The sequence below is a fragment of the Meles meles genome, chromosome 3 (genome assembly GCF_922984935.1).
Source record: "Meles meles chromosome 3, mMelMel3.1 paternal haplotype, whole genome shotgun sequence".
Taxonomy (NCBI): domain Eukaryota; kingdom Metazoa; phylum Chordata; class Mammalia; order Carnivora; family Mustelidae; genus Meles; species Meles meles.
Window position 1 is genome coordinate 107,178,994 of NC_060068.1, and position 21,616 is coordinate 107,200,609.

Consider the following 21,616-nt stretch of genomic DNA (forward strand, 5'->3'; position numbering starts at 1 on the left):
CCGGGTCCTTTCCACCCCAGAGTTAATGAGCAGATGCTAGAAAAGGGGACATTAGTCCCTTTACCCTGTGCTGTGTGGCCCCTGTCCCAGGCCTGGCGCTGTCAGGACCCTGGGCTTAGAGGACAATCTGGCCTATGGTAACTTCTTTGCTTCCCCCCACTCCCAGCTGAGTGTGCAGCAAAGCTGGCTGCAGAAATCTCTGGAAGCTCGTTGGGCAGGCAGAGGGAGGGGAGCGTTACATAAGAGCCCACTGATGTGCAGGAAGTCTAGAGCAGCCTTTAGATGAGAGAGGCAGCGTTCCCATCCAGCCTAGAAAAGCAGGAATAGCAACCATGGTTATTTCTGGCCCCTCACCACCGCCCAGCCCAGCTCCGGGGCTGCTCAGCTTCATGGTGGGTGAGCTTGGACTCTGCCGACCTGGTGGGAGGGGGAGGGAAGGTGGGGACGGGCAGCCCCTGGGGTTACCCCACTGTGGCACTGGCTTCACTCCCCCTACCCCAAAACACCAGGACGCAGCAATCAGTGGTGGGTGCTTGTTTCTTCTGATTTTCCTTAATCTCTAAATGGAGTCTCTACCCCCAGCTCACCCCCAAGATACATTGACTATGTGACAGGCTCTGTGCTGAACAACTGGACAGGCATTGGCCTTCACAATGCCTTGTGAAATAGGTATGATTCTCACCCCCATTTCATTAATGAGGAAGGGGGCTCAGAGAGGGCAGGTGACTTGATTAAGGTGAGAGAGCTGGGGAGTCGGGGAGCCAGGAGTTCAATCCACATAGTCTGGCTTCTGAACCTCTGGATGAAACCTGCCTTATGCCAAGAACCACAGGTTCTCTGGGGGCCCAGAACGAACTGGACAGAGCTTTTACCCTCTAAGGGTGAGGTTACGCAGGGCAGAGAGACTTGTGAACAAGTCATTTCAACAGTTACTTATCAAACATCTGCTCCTCTAGGCATTAAAGATACAAAAAGAGGGCGCTTGGGTGGCTCAGTGGGTTGGGCCTCTGCCTTCGGCTCGGGTCATGATCTCAGGTCCTGGGATCGAGCCCCACATCGGGCTCTCTGCTCAGCGGGAAGCCTGCTTCCTCCTCTCTCTCTCTCTGCCTGCCTCTCTGCCTACTTGTGGTCTGTCTCTGTCCGTCAAATAAAGAAAATAAAATAAATCTCTAAAAATTAAAAAAAAAAAGATACAAAAAGAAGTAAAAAGGTGACTCCCTCTTTTGTAGTTCACGACCGGTGGGGGAGACAGACAAACAGGCAATCATAACAGTGTGAAATGTGCTATCGTGGGGAACACACAGTGATTGTGGGAGCCCCTTATCTGGTTCCTATCCACTGAAGTTCTTCTGAGCAGTCAGAGAGCCAACGGGCCATTCTGCAGGAGGCTGGGTGTGGAGTGCCGGTGTGAGACTAGCCAGGGACTCATGTGGTCGTCCAGGAGAGAGGGTAAGGTCTGCAGGCCTCAGCATCGGCTATCACACACTCCTTTCAGGGGCCTCCCAGCCAGAGGCAGAGAGCAAGAATACTGGACACCCAAATTTACTGACAGGCAGCTCAGTCTAAAGGCGCTTCCCTTCCCCTCGGTACAGTGGCAATAGGGTAGTTGGAGAGACTGGAGGGAAGGGTCTTCTCTTTTTTCCTTATCTAACCAGCCCCTTATCTACTTCACCCTTAAGGCAACTCTGTTTTGGGCGAAGTTAAAATGAGTGACTGAAGAGGAACCTGGAATACAGAACCAGGAAGAAGAGCTTCCCTCCAGATAATCATACTGATAAGAGGAGATAAGAGGTAGGAAGCCTTAGCTCCATCCTGCAGAATGGGGGCCCCTGGGTGGCTCAGTCAATAGCACATCTGAGTCTTCACTTCTGCTCAGGTAATGATCTCAGGGTTGTGAGACTGAGCCCCACATTGAGTCGTTCAGCGGGGAGTCTGCTTAAAGATCCTCTCTCTGCTCCACCCACCCCTACTCTCCAGTGCGCTCTCTCAAGTGAATAAATAAACTTTATCCTCAGAAATGTCCCCAGAGGAGTGTTCCTTGCACTCCAGGCAGAAGTGGCACTTCTGTTCCTATCAGCAAAGGGAGGGATCTTTGGAAATTCTAGGACTAGATTTGCCTGATTTCCCTCGTCAAGCCTTAGAAAGGGCCGTCCTGGCAGGACGACCTAGTCTTCAAGCTGACATTAGACTCAGTGTCTTCTTTTTTTTTCTTTTTTCTTTTTTAAAGATTTTTATTTATTTATTTGACAGAAAGAGGGAACACAAGCAGGGGGAGCAGCAGGCAGAGGGAGAAGCAGGCTCCTACAGAGCAGAGAGCCCGATGTGGGGTTCGAGCCCAGGACTCTGGGATCATGACCTGAGCCAAAGACAGACACTTAACCGAATGAGCCACCTAGGCGCCCCCAGACTTTGTTTTTATTCATCATCCATCAGCTATTGCAAGAGGGATTAAAGTTAGATTTAAGAAGGACTTCCTGATTTTGTACTACCAGTGACCAAAGCAGCAGCATCTCCCTCTTTTCATAGTTTTAATAACCACAATTTTCTCAGCTCCCCTCATCCTATCCCTGGACTGGGGTAATGCCCCGAATGGCTGCACTTGTATGGGAAAGAGGCTTAACAGGGGTCACTCTGGGGTGACAGGATAAACCATAGGATGGTTTATTTTTAGGAGCTGGGTGGTAAGGGTTTCATTGTCTTCCCTTGGGCTCTGGGTATGTTTGCCCCCACTCCCCCACCCCACACCCAGCTTTTCTCCTTTCTTTGGCAAATCCAGGCTGTCTCCCTTTTTCTCTCCCAGGCTAAATTGGGAGTGTGAAGCTGTTCTTCTTCCCAATTTAGCTTTTGAATTAAAGTGAGAACTGAATGTGGCTGGGAAGCTGACTCCCATCTGTGTGTGTGAGAGAGAGAAAGGAGAGCAAGTGAGCATGAGCACAAGCAGGGGGAGTCAGAGCAAGGGAGGCTGATCTGGGCTGCTGCTGTTTAGTTTGGACATCTATTCTCAGGTGCAGGCAGACAGTTCAGCAAAGAGACACCGAGGTTTGACGGTTGGCGTTTTCTCAGGAGTGGAAGAATGCTAGAGGGACAGCATTCGAACATTCCACAAAAATGTGCCGAGGGCTTATTGTGTGCTAGATGCTGGGGAAACGGTGAGCCAGGTAGTCACATCATCTATACTCTGGCTTTCAGTCTGGTGGGGAAATAGGCAATGACCACCAGGGGGAAGTGTTGGGAAGAGGAGCAGGATGCCACAGGAACCCATGGGATGAGGTGGGGACATGGCATCCAAGCTGAGACTTAATGTGCAGGCAGGAGCTGACCAAGTGGAGCAGAACAAGAGTGCCTGGACAGAAGGCACTGTGCACACAGAGATCTGAGTGTGCCTGGCTTCTGCCACGGAGGGCGCTGGCACCAGGTGAATTGGGCTCAAGAAGGCTCAAGAGTTTCCACCTGCTCCTCTTCTCTTCTCCCCTTCTTCCAGGGACAACAAAACCAGATGACAGTGATGTGGGCCAGAGAAGTCTGGGAGGCTGTGAATCCTTGCTGCTCATGCTCTAAACAGTCAACCTAAGGGACAGGGAATGTGCAGTTCTCCTTCTGAGTCATCACTCAGGTCCAAGGTGGATGTGGAACACAGGAAATGGGATCTCTTTGTCTTGAGGCAAAAGTATCATGAAGGGTCTCTGCTTGGTTTAGCTTACCTGATTCTTGCCAGGTTGGAGGTTGCTGCCTGAGTCTCTGGGGGACCGTCCCTCTTCTTACTTGATGGGAGTGAGTCATGATTCTGGCTGAGATGGGAACAGGTTGAAATCTTGGCAAAGATAGACCCTCTGTTGGCAGAGAGAGGAGAGAGCTCTCTGGGGGGTCATGCAGTTCTCTGTCAGCTCTCGAGTTCCCCAATGACAGGCACAGCTGAAGGATGCTTGTGTAAAACTTGCCATCAATATTTCAAGCAGCATTATTTATTGATCACTCATCTGGCTGGGACAAAAGGAGAGGGTAATTCATTAGGGATGCAGGGCTGGTGGGGTCATTTTGGGGAAGAGGTCAGAGAAAGGTAGGTCACTAAGGAGCCCCAGCCTTGGTTCTTGCAAAAGTACCTTGGGATCCCAGCGTTTGGAAATTAGGGTCTTTTCTCTCCTTTTTTAATCCTGTAGTGCCCCAGATGAAAATAAGGGAAGCGGCAGGGAATAGGAAAACCTGGGGCGGCCTGGAACTGCCACTGTGGCCAGCAGAGAAATCATATCCAGAGAATCCTGCGGCCAAGTGTGCTTCCTTCCCTCTGGGCCTAACCTGCCCTCCCAAGTTCCCTACCCTTTGCCACAGTTTGGGTCCCTCTCCTCACCTGACCTTGAAATTAGCTCCAGCAGTCCCTCTAGATGTCATTTCAGAAACCATGTTGGGTCCCTTGGGCTGCAGAGCCCTTCCAGAGTCAGCTTGGCAACTCCCCTGATCCCAGGAGGGTGCCTGATCCTCACCCAAGGGGAGTACCTGCCCTTTGGGTCTGACCATCCGCTGGTGAGAATACTGGGTGTAGGCACACAGGCTGGGCTTGGGAAGTGATGGCTTGAGAATCCATCTCTGTTTCATGCACCTGTAAGGATGTTTTCTTCATGAATCTCCAACTCCACGGAGTGGGGCATGAGGCGCCCTGCTCACCAGACCTTAGGCAGACTGATTGCATGAAGAGTCTCCCCTGCAGGGGTGGGGAATCCCACACTGAGAGTGAGCTGCGCCACCTAGTGGGCTTCTCCATCCTTGCAGGTATCCCTCTGATCCCTCCCCGCCTCCAGCCTAGATACGGGACAAGTTCTCAGGCAGAACCCAAATGGCTTTAATACTTGAGGTACCCTCCTCCACCATGAAGGCCTGACTCAGCGCAGAGAGGAAAAAACTAGATAAACTGGGGAGGGAAATGACCACGAACTGGCTGAAATTTACGGCTGTGAGGAAGCCAGCTGTGGCTTTAGCCTGCCTCTCCCTATTACTGTCTCTCCCTACTATCATGGATTGCACTGATATGGGGACCATGATCCAGAGCCCTCAGAAACCCTCCCTCCTCTGCTAACCCTCTTTCCTCCAGGCTGAGCAAGGATCGGCTCAGCTCTGCTGATCAAGGAAGAGCGGGCACAGGCTGGAGCTGCTGCTGGCTTTCCTCTGACGTCACAGCCTGGAAATCCCATTTTAAGCAGGTTCTCAGGGTGTGGGACACACACAAGAAAGGGAGGGGGAGCCAGCTAAAGCAGCTCCATCCCTGAGGACATTCTATCCAGGGATCTCAGGTCTGGAGGGCTGCCCAGTGTCCCCAAGATGGGGCACAGGGCTAGACAGACCTCAGCTCCCACCCAAAAGCTAATATCCCTCAATGCCCCCTGGTGACCCAGGCAGTGATCAAGAATCCTCCACAGAGCTCTAGCCTCTGTTCTGACATCTCTTCCCCACTGCTCAGGCCTAGAGGTCTACTGAGGCAGACGGGAGAGGGTGGTCCCAAGGAATGAGATAGCAAGATGTCACCTCGACCCAAATGTGTCCCACCAGCCCCTCCCAGAAGCCTTTCCCTGCATCTCGTTGTCACCCTCCACCTCTCCTCTCCTCCCCTGCACCACAGGGGCCAGGCCCAGTGCCGAGTTCTAGGAGACTGACTGAATGTTCCCATGGCAACAGACTAAGGAGCTTGGAAATCTGAGCATGTTCCTGTTGACACACAGAAACCCAGATGTGCACAGAGAGCCTGGCATGGGGAAACTGGCAGTGACCTCCTTAGCCACCGGTCATTGCAGGGGTGTGTCTCTGTGTGTGTGTGTGCGTGTGTGCGCGCGCGCGTGTGCATGTTATGCAGCAAATGGGATTTAGGTTAGAGAGGGCCTAACCTGATTTCTTCACCATATGGTAGCTGCTAGCTTGAGACTGCAGCATCTTACTCTCTGGAGATCTTTCTAGAACAAGCAAGTCTCTCCCCTGAATTCTACCCTGACACGTCCTCTCCTTTCAGAGAGAGAAAAGGGCCAATTTGCCCAGAGGCCAGTGGTAAAAGGAATAACCTTCCAAGGTCTGTTGACCGGAGGACTCTAGGGAAGATGAAAAGGACCGTTCTGGGCGCCTGGGTGGCTCAGTGGGTTAAGCCGCTGCCTTCGGCTCAGGTCATGATCTCGGGGTCCTGGGATCGAGTCCTGCATGGGGCTCTCTGCTCAGCAGGGAGCCTGCTTCCCTCTCTCTCTCTGCCTGCCTCTCTATCTACTTGTGATCTCTCTCTGTCAAATAAATAAATAAAATCTAAAAATAAGAAAAAGAAAAAGAAAAGGACTGTTCTCGCCTCACCTCCACTGTGACCTCAGTTCGGGAGGTTCTTGGCCAGTTGAGCACAAGTGTGGCAGGAGGACATACCTCTGTGATGCTGGGGAAGGGACAGGAAAGTCGGTAGACTTTCTGCAGACCTGGGGCCAAGCCCCCACACATGCTGTGCCCCACCCTGTGCTCTGCCTCCGTTTTCCTTCCACAAGGCTGTGCATACGACTGTTTCTCTGCTCCCTCCTCCCTTCCTCCTCCTTGCCTTGCTCTCTCTCCCCCCTCCCTCTCCACTCTTTTCCTTTGTTTTTCTCCTCCCATGCTGCCTCTGCTCCTGTGCCATCCTTTCCCTTCCCCTGGGCACGGCCTTGCAGGTCTCACTCCCAGCCGGCTGTGCCCCTTGGCCCCTGGTGGCCTTGGCTTTAGCTCCAAGGACTCAGACCCCATACTCTCACCCTCCCTCCCTTTCTCCTCCAACCCAGCCCAGCAGCCCAGGGCTAAAGGCTCCCCTCCAGGTGCCCCAGGGGACGGCCTCTCTGGCCCCAGCCTTTGGTCCCCTGTCCTCCTTCTGTCCCCAGGGTCAGACATACACCATGAGGCTGGTTCCCCATTACCCCGTCTTCCCTCAGCCTACCTGTTTCTTCCTTTCAGAGTCTCTGGCTCACAGCCCCCTCTCCAACATTCTTTAGCCTTTCTGGGCCCTGTGGCCATCCAATCCCCCCGCCCTGCCCAGCAGCCCCCAAGTCCTGTCCCTCCTTCCCTGGGAGCCTTATGAAGGTCTTCGTCCTTAGAGCTTACACTGGCACTTTCTATGAGGTACCGGAAGGTCCACTGGGGCAGGAGGTCTCTGTGCAAGTCTCTGTGCCTCAAGGTTGGGGCCCCCAGCCCTCAAGTCCTGATCCCTCCTACTGTCCTGGCTGTATCTTTTTTTTTTTTTTTAAGATTTATTTATTTATTTGAAAGAGAGAACAGCAAGCAAGCAGGGGGGAAGAGCAGAGGAGAGAGAGAAAAAAAAATCCTGAAGCAGGCTCCCCGCTGAGCACGGCTTGATCCCAGGATCCTGAGATTAGAGCCTGAGCGGAAATCAGGAGTCGCTGCTTAACTGACTTAGCCACCCAGGCCCCCTCCCCTGGCTGTACCTTGAGCTTCCAAACCATCTCCCCAGATGGAACCAGCTGAAGCCCATCTCATATCTTGGAGAATGGAACTCCTGGGGTCCACAGTCCCACCTCTTCCCCCGCCCCCCACAGCTGGGCCCTGCTTTTCACTTGAGGTCCTTCTCACCTGTGGACGGGAGGGGTGAGAACAAAGCACAGAGGCTGAAATGCGTGAGGTGCCAGAATTCGGTTTATTGGCTCATTCAGGGCCAAAGGTCCAACGGGCACCCTCTTTCCACAGAATTGGAAGCCTTTTGGCTCCTAAATTTTTTTTTTTCTTCACACACTCCTCCTGGCCCTGACTGAAGCCACGGCAGAAGCGGGGGTAGAGTGTGGGGGCAAAGGCTGGGCTCCTAAGAGTCTGCTCACGTGGGGCCCAGTTTGCTTGGCACAGGAAGAGGGCTCTGGGGGAAGGAAGATGAGCCCCCAGGTGAAGAGGAAAGGAGCTGGCTCAGCAGGGGCCTCTACAGTGGGCCCTGAGGCAGAGGAGCCCAGCACAGGGGCAGGGCAGGAAGGGGAGGAGGCGAAAGGCTATCAAGGGCAGAGGAGGTGAGAGGCCCTCAGAATCCCATCCTCTCAGCGTTGTCTGAGAGTAGAAAGGAAGGCCCACAGCAGGGAGGGGCTTGTGGTGGGGGGTGGTAGCTGCTGGCAGGAAAGTCCTTTACCCAACCCCCCCCAGCCCTAGACCCAGAAATACACACACACACACACACACACACACACTCTCACACGCACACCCCCAGAACCCCACTTCTTTTTAGTGGAGACATATAGCACACAGCCCTACCCAGTACCCCTAACTGCAGCTCTGGCCTGGCCATACTGGTCCTTCAAACACACATTAAGGCCTGAGCTCTTGCCCAGGTTCTCTGAAGCCTTCTCCACTCCCTCCTGGTCTCCCAGGTGCCTTCGGGCCCATCTCTGGTCATTCTGGGCTGTGAGTAACCCCCACCCCCACCCCAGAGAGAGCAGTGGGGGCATGTTAGGACCTCAGAAAAGGGAATGGCCATGGTCTTCAGCAAGGCACTGGGCGGGTGGGGACAGGACTGGAGCAGGGAGAATAGCAATTTGGCTCTATGGAGCCCCCACCTCCTTGGGTGGCTCAGTCCTCAGCAACTCCTCCAGCCGCTACCCTCCACCCCCACAGCAGGGCCTCCCTCCTCTTTTCCAAGCCCCTCCAGAGGAGTGGTCACTGGGCAGGCAGCCATCAGAGGGGACCTGGGGCCTGAGACACATGGGCTACTGGCACAGTGTGGAGCAGGGGCTCTGCAGCCTGTGGGGCATCAGGACCTCAAGCCAAGTCACCCCCACCAGAGGTCTTCTTCTTGGGCCGGGTCTTCAGTGTCTTGGAAGCCAGTGGCTGTAGGAGGGAGAGAGGATGTCAGAGGGCTCAGCCTGGGCTCACATCCCCTCCCCATGTCCGCAAGCTCTCACCTCAGCTTTGGGCACTTTTTTGATGGGTTTGACCCGCTTAGGGGCCTTGTCTCCCATATCATCTTCAGAGGTCTCTGTCCGGGGATCTGTCTGGTTCGTGCTAGACCTTAAACTCAGTGCAGGGTCATCTCCTGCTTTGGGGGAGCAAAGGAGAACAGAGGTCTGGCGGCTCTCCCACCTGGCCTCCATGCCCTCTAGCCCTCCCAGCCTGGAGCCCTGCCTGTACCTAAGTCCTCGATAGTGTCCAGGAGGCTGCCGGGGCTGGATCGGAGCCGGCTGTCAGGCCCCTGCAGGGGCAGCGCATCATCATCCCGAATCAGGGTCAGGTCTTGCATGCTGAAGCTCCGGAGCTTCTCTGATAGCACCCCCTGGCCCTAGGGTGACCACCACGCACCGGGAGAACCGGAGGAAGGGGCGGGGTGGAGAGAGAGGTCACCATGGAGCACGAGCAGCCCCCGAGCTCAGTGTTTTCCCCACACTGTCCTCACCCTGTCCTACAGCAACACGGACAGGCTGGCGTCGCCACACACTATCCCTTTGGACAGATGAGAAATCTGGCCCGGGGAGTGGAAATCACACAGCCTGGGGCTGGCAGAGCCCCAAGGACATGGTAAACAAAAAGGGGCTTGGCCAGGGGCATGAAGCAGGCAAGGTGGAGTCCTGGGAGCCTGGGTCTGCCCCCATCTCACCTTGGCAGCGGCTGTGACCGCGGCATTGGCAGCCAGGTTCAGGCCCCTCTTGCCCACCCTCATCATGGTCTCATAGCTCTTGTCTCGGGCCTGAGTGATGTACTCGTCGATCTCCTGAGGGGTTGGAGGGAAAGAAGCGGGAGGTGAGGGGTGGGCCCCACTGGCCAGGCCCTGCCCTGCCCTTGTTCACACCCGGACAAAAGCACAGCCTGCTCCAGGAGGCCAGGGCCCTGGCAGATCACTTCAGGTTCTGGGCACCCACAGGGAGAGCCACAAATGTACACAGCTACAGGCACTAGGCTGCCCCGGCCTGGGGCAGGCAAGGAAGTCAGCTGAGAGTGGGGGCAAACCTTCTCCTTGTTGGACAGTGTCGGGTGCACGAACTTGCGGTAGAGCACACTGGAGCCCTTGGTGTAAGGGGACAGCAGCCATATCACAAAGGCGATCTTGAGCTCAAAGTAGAAGGGGAACCTGTTGGTGGGAGAGAGGTTAGTGGTAGAGCCTGGGATAGGGACTCAGGGGGTGAGCTGATCCCCTGCGAGACCTTGGCTAGCACCCCACCCCTTAGTGCACTGGAGTCCCCACGTGGCTCGGGTGACTGGGAATTTTCCATGTCCAGGAGAGTGGGAGGCTCAGCTGAGACTCCAAGTGGGTTGGTGAGAAGTGCCCCCAGCAGGAATTAACCACCCCCCGCTCAGCCCCCGGCAGTGGCTCTCTGCACACTTCACTCTTAGAGTTCCAGGCATCTTACTCGGACAGAAGACTCCTACTCTTCTGTCCTGGGTCTGCTCCTGGGTCCTCACCCCTTGTCTTCCTGACCTCCCCCGTCATGAGGAAGACTCCCGTCCCTTGCTGTCATGACTTGCCTCTTGCTTTTAAGGATTGTCGTCCATTCCCTTGATCCTTTTCCTTGGGCCACAGACTCCTTCACATCTCCTACATCCTCACAAAGCTTTTTGCTTTGTTTGTGTCGAGAAGCATATACGCTCACTGTCCTTAATTTCTAACCCATTATTCTTTCCTAATCTGACCCCACTCAATTTCTGCTAAAACTGTTTTTCTCAAAGGCCACTGGTCCTTACAATCTGCAAAGGCAGTCATCTTTTTTCCTCTACCTCTCCATAAAACTCTCTTCTCTTTGTCTTACAATATTCTGTGCTGTTAGTCCTCTCTTCCAAGAGGCATGTGCTCACCTGATGAACATTTTTTGAGCTCTTGCTGTGAATATACATATAGGCAATTAAGACATTCTCTGTGCTCCAAGTGCTTGTAACATAGTCTCGTAGTGCTTTGAAATACCAGCATTGGAACTTAACAAGACTGAATCCTATTTTACAAACAGGGAAACTGAGACCTACAAAGCACAATCTGCATTCTATGGGGGTGCTTTGGCTGCCACCAGAAAGAAAGGTGGGGGCTCTGTCTCTCATTCTACTGATCAAGCCAGGCCTATGTCAGGGAGGGTGGATATTCAGGACCCCATGGGACTGTCGGGGGCTCCACCCCGGCTCTCAATCTTCGGTTGGCTGGGGGGGTAGAGAGTCTAAACCCTGACCTTGGGGTACAGGGGTGGGGATGCTGGACCTCACCAGGAAAGCACAATATCCGTGAGTGTCTCAGCCGTGGTGAAGAAGGCAAAGACGATCCAGTACATCATCCATTTCACCTGAAGGCACAGAGGGTAGTGTCAGCTGGGGTATCAGGGGAACACCCAGGAGCCCGTGTCTGATGCCAACTATGCTGGAGGTGTGGTAGGGAAGGGACACTCAGGATCTCAACTTTGCCTGTGGATCCCACCAGGCCTGGGGGAAAGGAACACAAAGGAAACTTCTGAAAGCAGGGTCTCCTTAGTGCTGAGGCATTGGTACAAAGTCACCCTGTCTGTAATGTGACCCATGGTCCTCCCGTATCTCTGCCACGTGGGTTGGATGGGAGATGAAGTGTCACAAACTCACATATTCCTTCACGTTTTTTGTCTTCACGGCCTTGTAGGAAGAATAGGCTGGGTACAAGGTGCCAAAGATGAGCCTAGGGAGGCAGGCAGGGTTACTGGTCCCCTCGGCCAAGAGCAGTGGCCTCTCCCTCCCAGCTCTGCATCAGTCAGTCCCTGGGTAGGTAAGGGGAGAAGGACAGAACTCCAGAGTGCCACATCGGCTGGACTGATGAATTCAGATCAGTGGTTATGGTCAAAGTAGTTCAGCCTTGGATAATACACAAGCGTAGAGGCCTCCGGGTGGTTAGGGTGATGCCTTTTCCCCTTTATTGTTCAGGTTTTCTCCAACCCCTTAGGTGAAGAAAGACCCAGAGGCCAGAGGGTCCCATGTGGTCTCTTTAGCCATGATTGCTGGTTATGCATAAACATATGGAGGGGGGGGCGCGTCCGGTCACCACCACAGGTGTCTTCCTTCTCCAGATATGGTGCTCACTCATACCCATCTGCCCTTAACCTCTACTTCCCTGTCTCAGAGCCAGGCTGGGAAGGGCCAGGTCTGTAAGGGAATGTGATACCACCTAACAGGGCCCTCTATGTGGCAGTCAGAGGCACCGCTGTGGCCCTGGGGACCTGGGGAGCAGAAGGCACAGGGGCAGGAGGCCCTAGAGGAGCAAAAAGGTTATTACCTCATGTAAGCAGCCTTGGAACCAAGTTCAAGGGGGTGGGAGGGCTGGGCTGGAGACTCTCTGGCTGGAGTACAACCTGGTAGTGACCCCACTGGAGACCACATAAAGGGCACAGGTGAGGGAATAAGAGGAATGATGCTCCCAGGGAGCTCATCCAGGTAAGAGAGAAGCAGCCACTCTGAAGGCCACAGGGAGGCACAAGGCCCCAAGATTCCCTCTGGGGTGGGATAGGGGAGGAATAAGGGAGATCCTGGTAGGTCTAGAGGGAGCCAGAACACAAGCATCTAACAGAACTGAACAGGAACAAGGCAAGAGGGAGGGAACCCTGGGCTGTCAGTTCCCCACAGTGGAGGCTGAGGGACAGGGTCCTGAGCCCGGACAGGGGTTAGCTGAGGCCCAGGCAGAGCCCCTCCCAGGCCCAGCTCCTTGACAATGTGCGGGTAGTGCCTGTTCTCACAGGAACCTGCCTCATAGAACAGGACACTTCCGAACTGACCTGTGGAGATAGGGTGGCGGTGGACTCCTCAAGGACAAAGTGTGGGGTGTGGGAGCAGGCTTCCCTCCTGGGGCCCGGGGGGAGGAGGGAGGGACGTAGCTCCACACTGTGGCTGGCCTGGAATGAAGGCCACCTAACACAGTCCCCTCTGTGGCTTTCACAAATCCAGGCTGAACACACATATCCTCTCCCGGTTCCCTCCCACACTTTGTTCTCCGGGGATCTCTGCTTCCCAATACCCAGATGTCCTCCCTGGGGGGCTGCCAGCCCAAGTGCCCTCATATCCAGTGTCCTGATAGTGGAAGAGGGTGGAGGCCAAGGCTGCTAGCTATGGCCCCAAGCTATGGACTGAAGAGGCCCTGCTTTGCTCTCCACTCTGCCATTAGCTCTCTCCCTGCAGGGAGATGAGGGCCCAGGTCTGAGTTACCCCTCCAGTGGACATCTGCTAGGTGGGGGAGGGGGCATGCCACCTCCCCTCATAAATCAGGCCATGCTGCCCAGCCCTAGGATGAGGGAGGGCAAAGGAGCAAGAAAATTAAAAATAAAAGGGATGAGAAGCCGGGCGTGCTATGGCTCCTCTAATATGCCCCGCTCCGGTCCTAGGTCCTACACCCCATGTTTTGTCTCCGGGGATCCCAAATAAGGACGATGTGCCTTTAGGTGACTGTTGTATGAAGCCACGGAGCGGTCCATCCAGGTCTTCAACACACCCCTCACCCCCCAACCCTATTCCCCCTCCCCCTCCCAACCGGCCGCGCCCCGCCACCGCCGCACTCACACCACCAGGCGGGAGATGATCCAGGACACCATGGCGGGGCCGGGTGGGGCGAGGGCCAGGGGAACCCGCCCGGGCTGAGGATGCAGGTGCTGGAGGTCGGGCGGCAGCGGCGACAGCAGGAGCCGCAGTAGCAGCAGCAGCCGCAGCCGCAGCAGCCGCCGCGGGGGCCGCGGAGCGCCGAGCAGCCGCGGTTAAAGGGGAGGTCCCTGCCGCAGCGGCGGGCCGTGGGCGGTGGCGGCTCTTAAAGGGGAGGCCCTGGCGGCAGTGGCGGCAGCGCGCCCCCCTGCACCTGCCACCACCGGGCATGCGCCTTTGACCCTAGCACCCTGCCTTCCTCTAATCACTTGTTCCTTTCTCGGATTCCAAGCCCTGGTTTGAGGTCCTCACAGGCCTTCAGGTTCCATCCTGACATCCTAATCCCCAGATCTTAGCCCTCCTGCCTTGAACACGCCAGGCTGAAATGCTTAAACAGCCCCTGAGGAATGACTTACTGAGTGCTTACTAACGGCCAGGCCCTGAGGTAAGAGCTTTACCTGCATTATTTCACGGAATCCTCACTATCATTCCACACGACAGAGGTTAGAATTATCCTCATTTTGAAGATAAGGAAATGGGATGCTTAGGGAAGTTCAATAATTTGCCAAGGTCACAAAACCACTAAGTCATGCTGCTAAGATGTAACCCATAAAATCTACTTTAGTCAGGCCACTTCTCCCAACTGCTGACCAGCAAACTGTCCTCCCCCATTACAGGCCCTGAAGACACCTGCCCAGCAACTCCTGAAGTCAAGTATGGCTGCACCTGTCCACCTTACCCCTTCTTGGCCATCACCAATCACCCCAGTTGGAGAAGGACCCCCCCCATCTGCTTTTTTTAGGTTGTCATTTGCTCAGCTTTGCAGGGTAATGAGTCCATGCTCTCAAGGGGAATACCCCAAGGCAGACCCTCTTTAACCAGAAGGGCTGGAGGCCTGATGTCTAGGTTGGAGATGGATCCAGGAGCTCCAGTTCCACCCCCATCAGCAAACACTGGCAGCAGTGTATGCCCTAATTCTGAAGACATTTATATCCAGAATGTAGGCTAGCCCGCCTCCTGATTTTCACCAAAGCAACAAAGCTCCAACCTCTGCAACCCCCTTTTCTCCCCAAAGCTTTCCTTTCCTGTCCCATTTCAAAGCTTCTGCATTCTTTAAGTGGAGGTGTAAGTCTTCTGGTGATCACAGCCTCGACCCGTGCCCACCCAGGCTGAAAGGACATGCTCAGAGTTCTGTATTTCAGTTATGGTCCTATTCAAACTCAGTATCCTTGAACCACACAATGGTCTATTTCCACCCTGATAATTGTATTTCCAGGCTCAAACACTTTGGAAGATGTTTTCCAACAGGGTCTGGAGAAGCAGCCTCTGATGACCCCTCTTGCTATTCTTTACAACTTCCTTTTCAAAAGGCCTTTTCTAATGGGAATGTAGTCTGTCCTCACTCTTCAAGCCATTTTAATTACTGCTCAATTAAAAACAAACAAACAAACACAAAACCCATTTGAGTTTTTTCCCATCAACTCTGAGGTAGATCCAGGGCCGTAAGTTTCCTATGTGGGCAACCAGGCCTCCTGCTTTGAGGAACCGTTATTAATTGCCCAAAACCTTGCTCATGCCACCCCCCATTCCCCTCACTCCTGACTGCTGCAGGAAGGTCAAGACCTCACCTTTCCCATTCCATTCACACAGCATAAACTGTGGAAAACCCATCTTTTCTCCCACCTTCTAACTCAAGTAACCTTTTCCCTTCACACCCCCCACCCCTCAGCCCACAGACCACAATGACCTGGCACTTTCCGCTCTCAAAAAGGCACAAATTCAGGAAGCAAAGGGTAATCGGAAGCAGCAATGTAATGAAGATATGAAAATGAACCATCCTCCATCTTCAACCCACACTCAACCTGCCTTCACTTTTTAGAATGGCTGGCACATGAAGAATTTAGTCCACTCCAAACAGATTTGTTAGATTTTTAATAAGAACATGGAAATCCCAATCAGCCCTTCAACAAATTAAAATACAGAAAGTGAAATTAAAAGTATTCTACAGTAAATGACTTTTATTAAAAAAAAAAAAAGTAACTGTGAACATATAAACAAGCCTGCAGGGCACTACAGTACAGCTGAAAAGAAGATAGATACATTTTCCAATGTATCTATGGGCCAATGAATTCCATAATTTTCAAATAAATTCTTAATAAAACTCCACAGAGTTGGAAAGTTTTGCTTAAAATATTTCTGGACAAAAAACCCAAAAACCAAAAGCCTCAGGTAGGAAATCAAACTTTCCTTCGCATTTGGAAGTGTAAGAGGAGTCCCAAGGGAACGCTGGTAATAGGTGAAAATGGTTCCTGTGTCATGAGTGTGCATATTTGTAAAACACACCACAGCTCAGACACGACAAAGTTCTTTCTCAATTGGCTGTTCCCTCAAGATACGACTGAGATGGGAGGGGAAGAAAACTAAAAGAATCCTAAAAAGCCAATTCTTTTAAATTCTGCTTTGGCTGATTTTGTGCTATAATGGGCAGTTGATTTCTAAAAATCATATTTTTTCAAAGATTTTTATCGAAAGGAAGACTAAATGTAATGTGCCTTTCCTCATAATCCAGGAAAACAACTGTGGTATTTCAAAAATTCTAAAAATATCTACTTTCATGAAATAGTAACTATTTCACTACAAACCTATTTTTCACTAAATACACACATTTCCTAATCCTGGAGCCTCCTGGGAAAAGCAGTGGGTTCTCCCTAGGTCCTGTAAGACTCCAGTGTTCATGGGACAGATTGTGGGGAATGGCTTCACCCCGTCTCCTGGGATGGGCTGTATCAGAGGTCACGTGCAGAGACACTGTCAGGATTCCACCAGGCATGTTTAAGCAGTTAGCCCCTACTTGTACCAGTTATGGGATTCCCCCTACCTCCAAACACATTCCCACTTCACTAGGCACGAGAGAAAAAAGAAAAGAAAGGTGTGCCCACATTCCCAGTTTCCATGGATCTCAAGTCACGAGAATGTGCAGGAAAGCCCAGCAACGTTCAGGCAATTCAGAGTCCCAAAAGACCACAGGATGGGGACGCGGCACCCTTGGCTTGGAGTCTGAAACTGTGTGTGTGAACAGTGCGACTTTCCTGTGTCAACCTTCAGTGTTGAGGCAGCGTAGAAAAGAGTGGCTGGAGAGTTTAATACTGACCACACTGGCTCCAAGTGAAGGGCCTCTGCTCCAGCAGAGAAGCCCCACCGTTCCCTGTACGTGTTATGAGTGAAAGACCTGCTTCACAGGGGAGTCTGGAGTTTCTCCGTGCCTAAGACCTTGCCAGTTTGGATTCATGAGCCTTGAGGGTGCCAACAGCATCTTTCACTGCGTGATAAATGATGTTCTTCACCTGGAGAGAGCAATCAGCAGTCAGTTCATGGTGGTCCCATATTATATTCTCAAACAAAAATGTATGTTGTGTTTTTTTCTTTAATATTTTATTTATTTGACACAGAGAGAGAGAGTGAGCGAGCACACACTCTTGAGAGCACATGCTGGGGAAGCAGTAGGCAGAGGGAGAGGGAGAAGCAGAGTCCCTAGTGAGCAAGGAGCTTGATCTCAGGCCCCTGGGATCATGACTTAAGCCGAAGGCAGACGCTGAACTGACTGAGCCACCCTGGAGCCCCACAAAAGCATATGTTTTACACAGCCTATAAAGACTAATTAATGAGGAAACCTGTCAGCAAGCACCGCATACTTCCCAAATCAATTCCAAAGAGGATTCACAAATCACAGAGGCTAAAAGGTCTATAATCAAAAAAGAACGATGAATCCAACTGAAAAGCTATATAGTCACTTTCATCTAAGTGCTAAGTTAAGTGCTGGACACTACTGGTAAGCTTTTTTTTTTTTTTTTTTTAAAGATTTTATTTATTTGACAGAGAGAGATCGCAAGTAGGCAGAGAGACAGGGGAAAGCAGGCTCCGAGCTGAGCAGAGAGCCTGATGTGGGACTCGATCCTAGGACCCTGAGATCATGACCTGAGCCAAAGGTACAGGCTTAACCCACTGAGCCACCCACGTGCCCTACTGGTAAGCTTTTTACACGAACTTTCATTTCATCCTTTCCACATCTTATGAGGTCGATTCTCCTATATCCCCATTTTTACCCTGAGAATCTGAGGGAACCAAGGTCTGGTGGTCAAGAACCTTGCCTAAGGTCGTAAAACTAACAGGAATGCACTAAAACAACAGTGGGCAGGTCAGATTATTGGAAATTTTTTCCCTTTGTGCTTGTACGTATTTTCTAATTGTCTAAGAGGGACACAATCTACACATCAAGCAGGAAGAACAGTTACTAAATAATAGGCTGAAAAGAGTTTTAAACCAAGATAGTGATGATTTCTGGGGAGGGAAAGTAAGGAGACAGGATGGGAAAGGGTACATGGAACCTTCAATAATGCAGTTGTTCTGTGTGTTAATATTGTTTGTCTGTATGTATAGGATGCTCTAATTCTTAACCTGAGTGATGGGCACACAGCCCCCTTTTGCTATTCTTTATTAAATTTTTGTACTAATTCAACAAATATTTACTGTGTACCTAGTATGTATCAGATATTGTGCTATGGAAAGGCAGTGAATAAAACAGTAAAATCCCTGCCTTCATGGAGTTTAAATAGCTTACATTCTAGTAGGGATAGAAACAAACAGATAAAATGCATGTTAGTGAAAACTACTACAGAAAAAAATTAGGCAGTGACAGAGGACCGGGAGTGCTGGAGGTGACACATCCCAAGTAGACCTGATGGCAGTGAGGTCTGCACACGTATGCATTTTATCTGTAGGGTCAGTGTTACCTACTCCACCCATGCGAACGGACTTTGTCTAACAACTTTTATGGCTGAGATGTAAATTTTAAAAAAGGAATAGCAAAAAAGATCAGATCAGGGTTGAAGGTGACTGAATCTACTGGCCGGTGGCGGAGAGACTGCACATCTGCCCGGGGAATCTTGCTTCCTTATTCTGTTCTTTAAATGCCACGGCAGCACCCAGTAATTCTCAGGGACCTGAACTGCAGTCCTAGCAGGGCTTTAGGGAATTGAATATGTACCAAACGTACTGTGAGAAGCAGCTCTGGGGAGGTGCCCTTCTTGGAAACATGCTTGTAACACACTGCCACAGTGCTTTTGCCACCTGACTGGAAAAGTCAGTCCAGTCAGTTATCAGAGAGAGATACTCTAAATACTAAATACTCTATCTCCCAGAGAGAAAGAGGCGGCGATGGCAGAAATGATTATTTTGAAAGATGAGTATTCTCTAAAAGCAAAATGTGACAAGGACTGATGTAGAATGTACGTTTTTCATATGTAGCCAAGTAGGAGATGAGGAGACCTGGGGTGGGGGGTGAGGGGTGATGGAGGAGTTATTTACCTGCAGTTTATCCTCATGGTTTGTATGAGTGTTAGAGAGATGCCTGAATTCCTGTGTCAGGCGGAAACAGTGCTTTACATGTTCTGGAGATACAAAGTCTTCTGCTACTTTTATGCAACTGTATAGATTATGCACCTGGGAGGGGAGAAGTACAGAGGGAGAAGAGCCACAGAGAGTCAGCAACACCTGGAAAATGTCTATGATACGGTTTAAAATACAAACAAAAAAATCCCCAAACTTGGGGGATAGGAGAAGAATAAATGAAACAAGATGGGATTGGGAGGGAGACAAACCATAAATGACTCTTAATCTCATAAAACAAACTGGGGGTTGCTGGGGGGAGGTGGGGTTGGGAGAAGGGGAGGGGGTTATGGACATTGGGGAGGGTATGTGCTATCATGAGTGCTGTGAAGTGTGTAAACCTGGCGATTCACAGACCTGTACCCCTGGGGATAAAAATACATTATATGTTTATAAAAAAAAAAAAATTGGAAGGGGAGGCGAACCATAAGAGACTATGGACTCTGAAAAACAACCTGAGGGTTTTGAAGGGTCGGGGGTGGGAGGTTGGGGGAACAGGTGGTGGGTAATAGGGAGGGCACATATTGCATGGAGCACTGGGTGTTGTGCAAAAACAATGAATACTGTTACGCTGAAAAAATAAATAAATTAAAGAAAAAAAAATCCCCAAACTTAAGAAATACTTCCAATATTCCATTTTCATAAAAACAAATGCAGAAAAATTGTGAGTATAAATTTATAAATGAAAATGTTAGCAATTGTACAGAAAAAGATCTGGAGAAATACACACCAAACGGTTAACCACCGGCTACCTCTGGAGAAGGCAGGATGAAGGGACCGAATAGGGGTATGGCACAGGGAGGTGAGCTGCGACTTTCACTTTTTAAAAAATGGTCTCCCTTCTTCAAAAAAATCTTAAATGTGCATTTAAAATTACACAGAAGGAAACTAAAAGCAAAAAATAAGCTGCAGTTTAAGAACAGCCAGTCCTTCAGTGGGGAGGGGGTAGGAGGATGGGGTAGCCAGGTGACAGATATTAAGGAGGGCACCTATTGTCATGAGCACTGGATGTTATACGCAACTAATGAATCGCTGATTTCTATATCAAGACTGATGATGTACTATATGGTGGCTAACTGAACATATGAAAAAAATAAAATAAAAAGAACAGCCAGTCCAATCCAGCCACTTATACCTCTTGCTAGATTACTAACAAAATCAGAAATACAGAAGCCCATGGAACCAAGTAGAACCTACCTGGTGTGGGGCTCCAGCAGGTATGAAGACAGCATCTCCCAGGAACTGAACAATGGCCCAGCCTTGCACACCATACTCTTCATAGAGTCGCTTACGGAGGGTCTGGTCCAGGTACCAACTTTGGTCGTGAATTGGGTCGTGATCAGGGGGATTCTCTTGGCCTTGCTCTTCTCCAACCTGAAGCCATAACCAAACCCAAAGATGGAAAAATCAATACATAAATATTACTAACAGCATAAATCCCGCTTATAGAGGCAATGTCCCTAGTGGGCCAAATCTGCTTTGTTCTCTTCAGCATCCTCCAGGTGTGGATTCACACCATCAGGGAATTTTTTTTTTTTTTAAAGAGGACTTTTTTAAGGAGTTTATTTATTTGAGAGAGAGAGAGAGTGAGAAAGTGAGAGAGAGCATGAGAGGGGAGAAGGTCAGAGGGAGAAACAGACTCCCCAGAGAGCTGTAAGCCTGATGCAGGACTCGATCCCGGAACTTCGGGATCATGACCTGAGCCAAAGTCAGTTGCTTAACCAACTGAGCCACCCAGGCATCCCACCTTCAGGGAATTTTGACAAAAGGTACAGGTCTTTAAAGCAAAGAGAATGGACAGGAGAAACCCAAAGCAAGCTGTGTCAGCAGCATCCCAGACCCTTAATCTGGGAGCTGAGAGTCAACCCAGGGGCATACCTTTCGGAGCAATTCCCGGATCTTTTCTGCATCCTTGGCTGCATAGATGTGCCACAAAGCACCAGGCTTCTCCTTTCCATCATGAATTCTCTGCTTTGTCACCTCATCAGCATCCCCCTCATCAATGGTCTTGAGTACCTCTGAAAATAGCAAAATTACTTTTCAGTGTAACCAGCTATTTCAGTACCTGAGTCAAGTGAAATGTCCAACTCAAAGAAGTTTAGTCTCTACAATTCTCCATCTCTCTGGAGTAATATAAAATAGAATCAAAGAATCAAAACTCAAATTTGTCTAAGCTTCCTATACACAGGAAGAACAACCCTAAATCTTCTTAAGAGAAACTCAGCATTTTGGGGGGTAGAGTTTTCTTTTAAAACTATTTCCTGCTCAAACTGTGTAGCCACATCTTATGTTCAAATTGCAGGTCGTTTCCCACTGTAAGTAGAGAGACTCATACACTTCCTCAAGACCTCTTCAAACTCAAGGGTTCTATGGATTTAAAGCCATGAAATGTAAAGCATCTCTGACAAGTTAAGAGGATCGGCTTCTAATGCTTGTCTACTTTAATCCCTTAAGGACAACATCATGGAAAGATCTGCAGGTGTGTAGCATTAAAAGCAAAATCGTGGCAGCAAATATACCATAATGATGACACTGATAATCCCTGAACCGTGAGACTCTGAGTTAACTTATTTTTCTTCAAAATTTTCTGTTTTCTAAAATGTCCATAATTAACACATACTAAAGTTTACACTGAGAT

At 50.8% G+C, this 21,616-nt stretch overlaps 2 protein-coding genes across 7 annotated transcripts in view; both read right to left on the minus strand.

The window, feature by feature from the left end:
- Positions 1 to 7,614: 7,614 nt before the first annotated feature.
- On the minus strand, positions 7,615 to 13,619 carry REEP2 (receptor accessory protein 2). Of its 5 annotated transcripts, none has more exons than XM_045999033.1 (8): positions 13,459 to 13,619; positions 11,521 to 11,672; positions 11,155 to 11,231; positions 9,916 to 10,036; positions 9,566 to 9,679; positions 9,103 to 9,250; positions 8,877 to 9,010; positions 7,615 to 8,802 (listed from the first exon to the last, which is right to left on the minus strand). In XM_045999033.1, exons 3-8 carry the CDS (start codon positions 11,220 to 11,222, stop codon positions 8,734 to 8,736), a joined length of 654 nt encoding a protein of 217 aa, XP_045854989.1. In that variant the 5' UTR covers positions 11,223 to 11,231; positions 11,521 to 11,672; positions 13,459 to 13,619; the 3' UTR covers positions 7,615 to 8,733. The 5 variants fall into 5 exon arrangements, with proteins under 5 accessions (XP_045854989.1, XP_045854987.1, XP_045854985.1 ...); XM_045999031.1 differs by having other exon boundaries at positions 9,103 to 9,244; positions 11,521 to 11,593; positions 13,459 to 13,618; XM_045999029.1 differs by having other exon boundaries at positions 11,521 to 11,593; positions 13,459 to 13,614.
- Positions 13,620 to 15,449: 1,830 nt separating this feature from the next.
- KDM3B (lysine demethylase 3B) overlaps positions 15,450 to 21,616 on the minus strand; it is a 68,979-nt gene continuing 62,812 nt past the window's right edge. For both annotated transcript variants that reach the window (XM_045999028.1, XM_045999027.1), the window contains 4 exons: positions 20,857 to 20,996; positions 20,176 to 20,352; positions 18,898 to 19,032; positions 15,450 to 16,877 (listed from right to left, as the gene is read on the minus strand). In XM_045999028.1, coding sequence (XP_045854984.1) covers positions 16,797 to 16,877; positions 18,898 to 19,032; positions 20,176 to 20,352; positions 20,857 to 20,996 — 533 coding nt within the window. In that variant the 3' untranslated portion in view covers positions 15,450 to 16,796. The remainder of the gene's footprint in view (positions 16,878 to 18,897; positions 19,033 to 20,175; positions 20,353 to 20,856; positions 20,997 to 21,616) is intronic.

What these genes read in the sequence shown, in the direction of transcription:
- REEP2 (XM_045999029.1), bottom strand. Translation starts at nt 13,490, where the DNA reads ATGGTGTCCTGGATCATCTCCCGCCTGGTGGT. An exon ending in CACTGTCCAACAAGGAGAAG is followed by an intron (nt 9,680 to 9,915) that starts GTTTGCCCCCAC and finishes CCAACCCCTCAG; the next exon opens with GAGATCGACGAGTACATCAC. An exon ending in CGGTCACAGCCGCTGCCAAG is followed by an intron (nt 9,251 to 9,565) that starts GTGAGATGGGGG and finishes TGGTCACCCTAG; the next exon opens with GGCCAGGGGGTGCTATCAGA.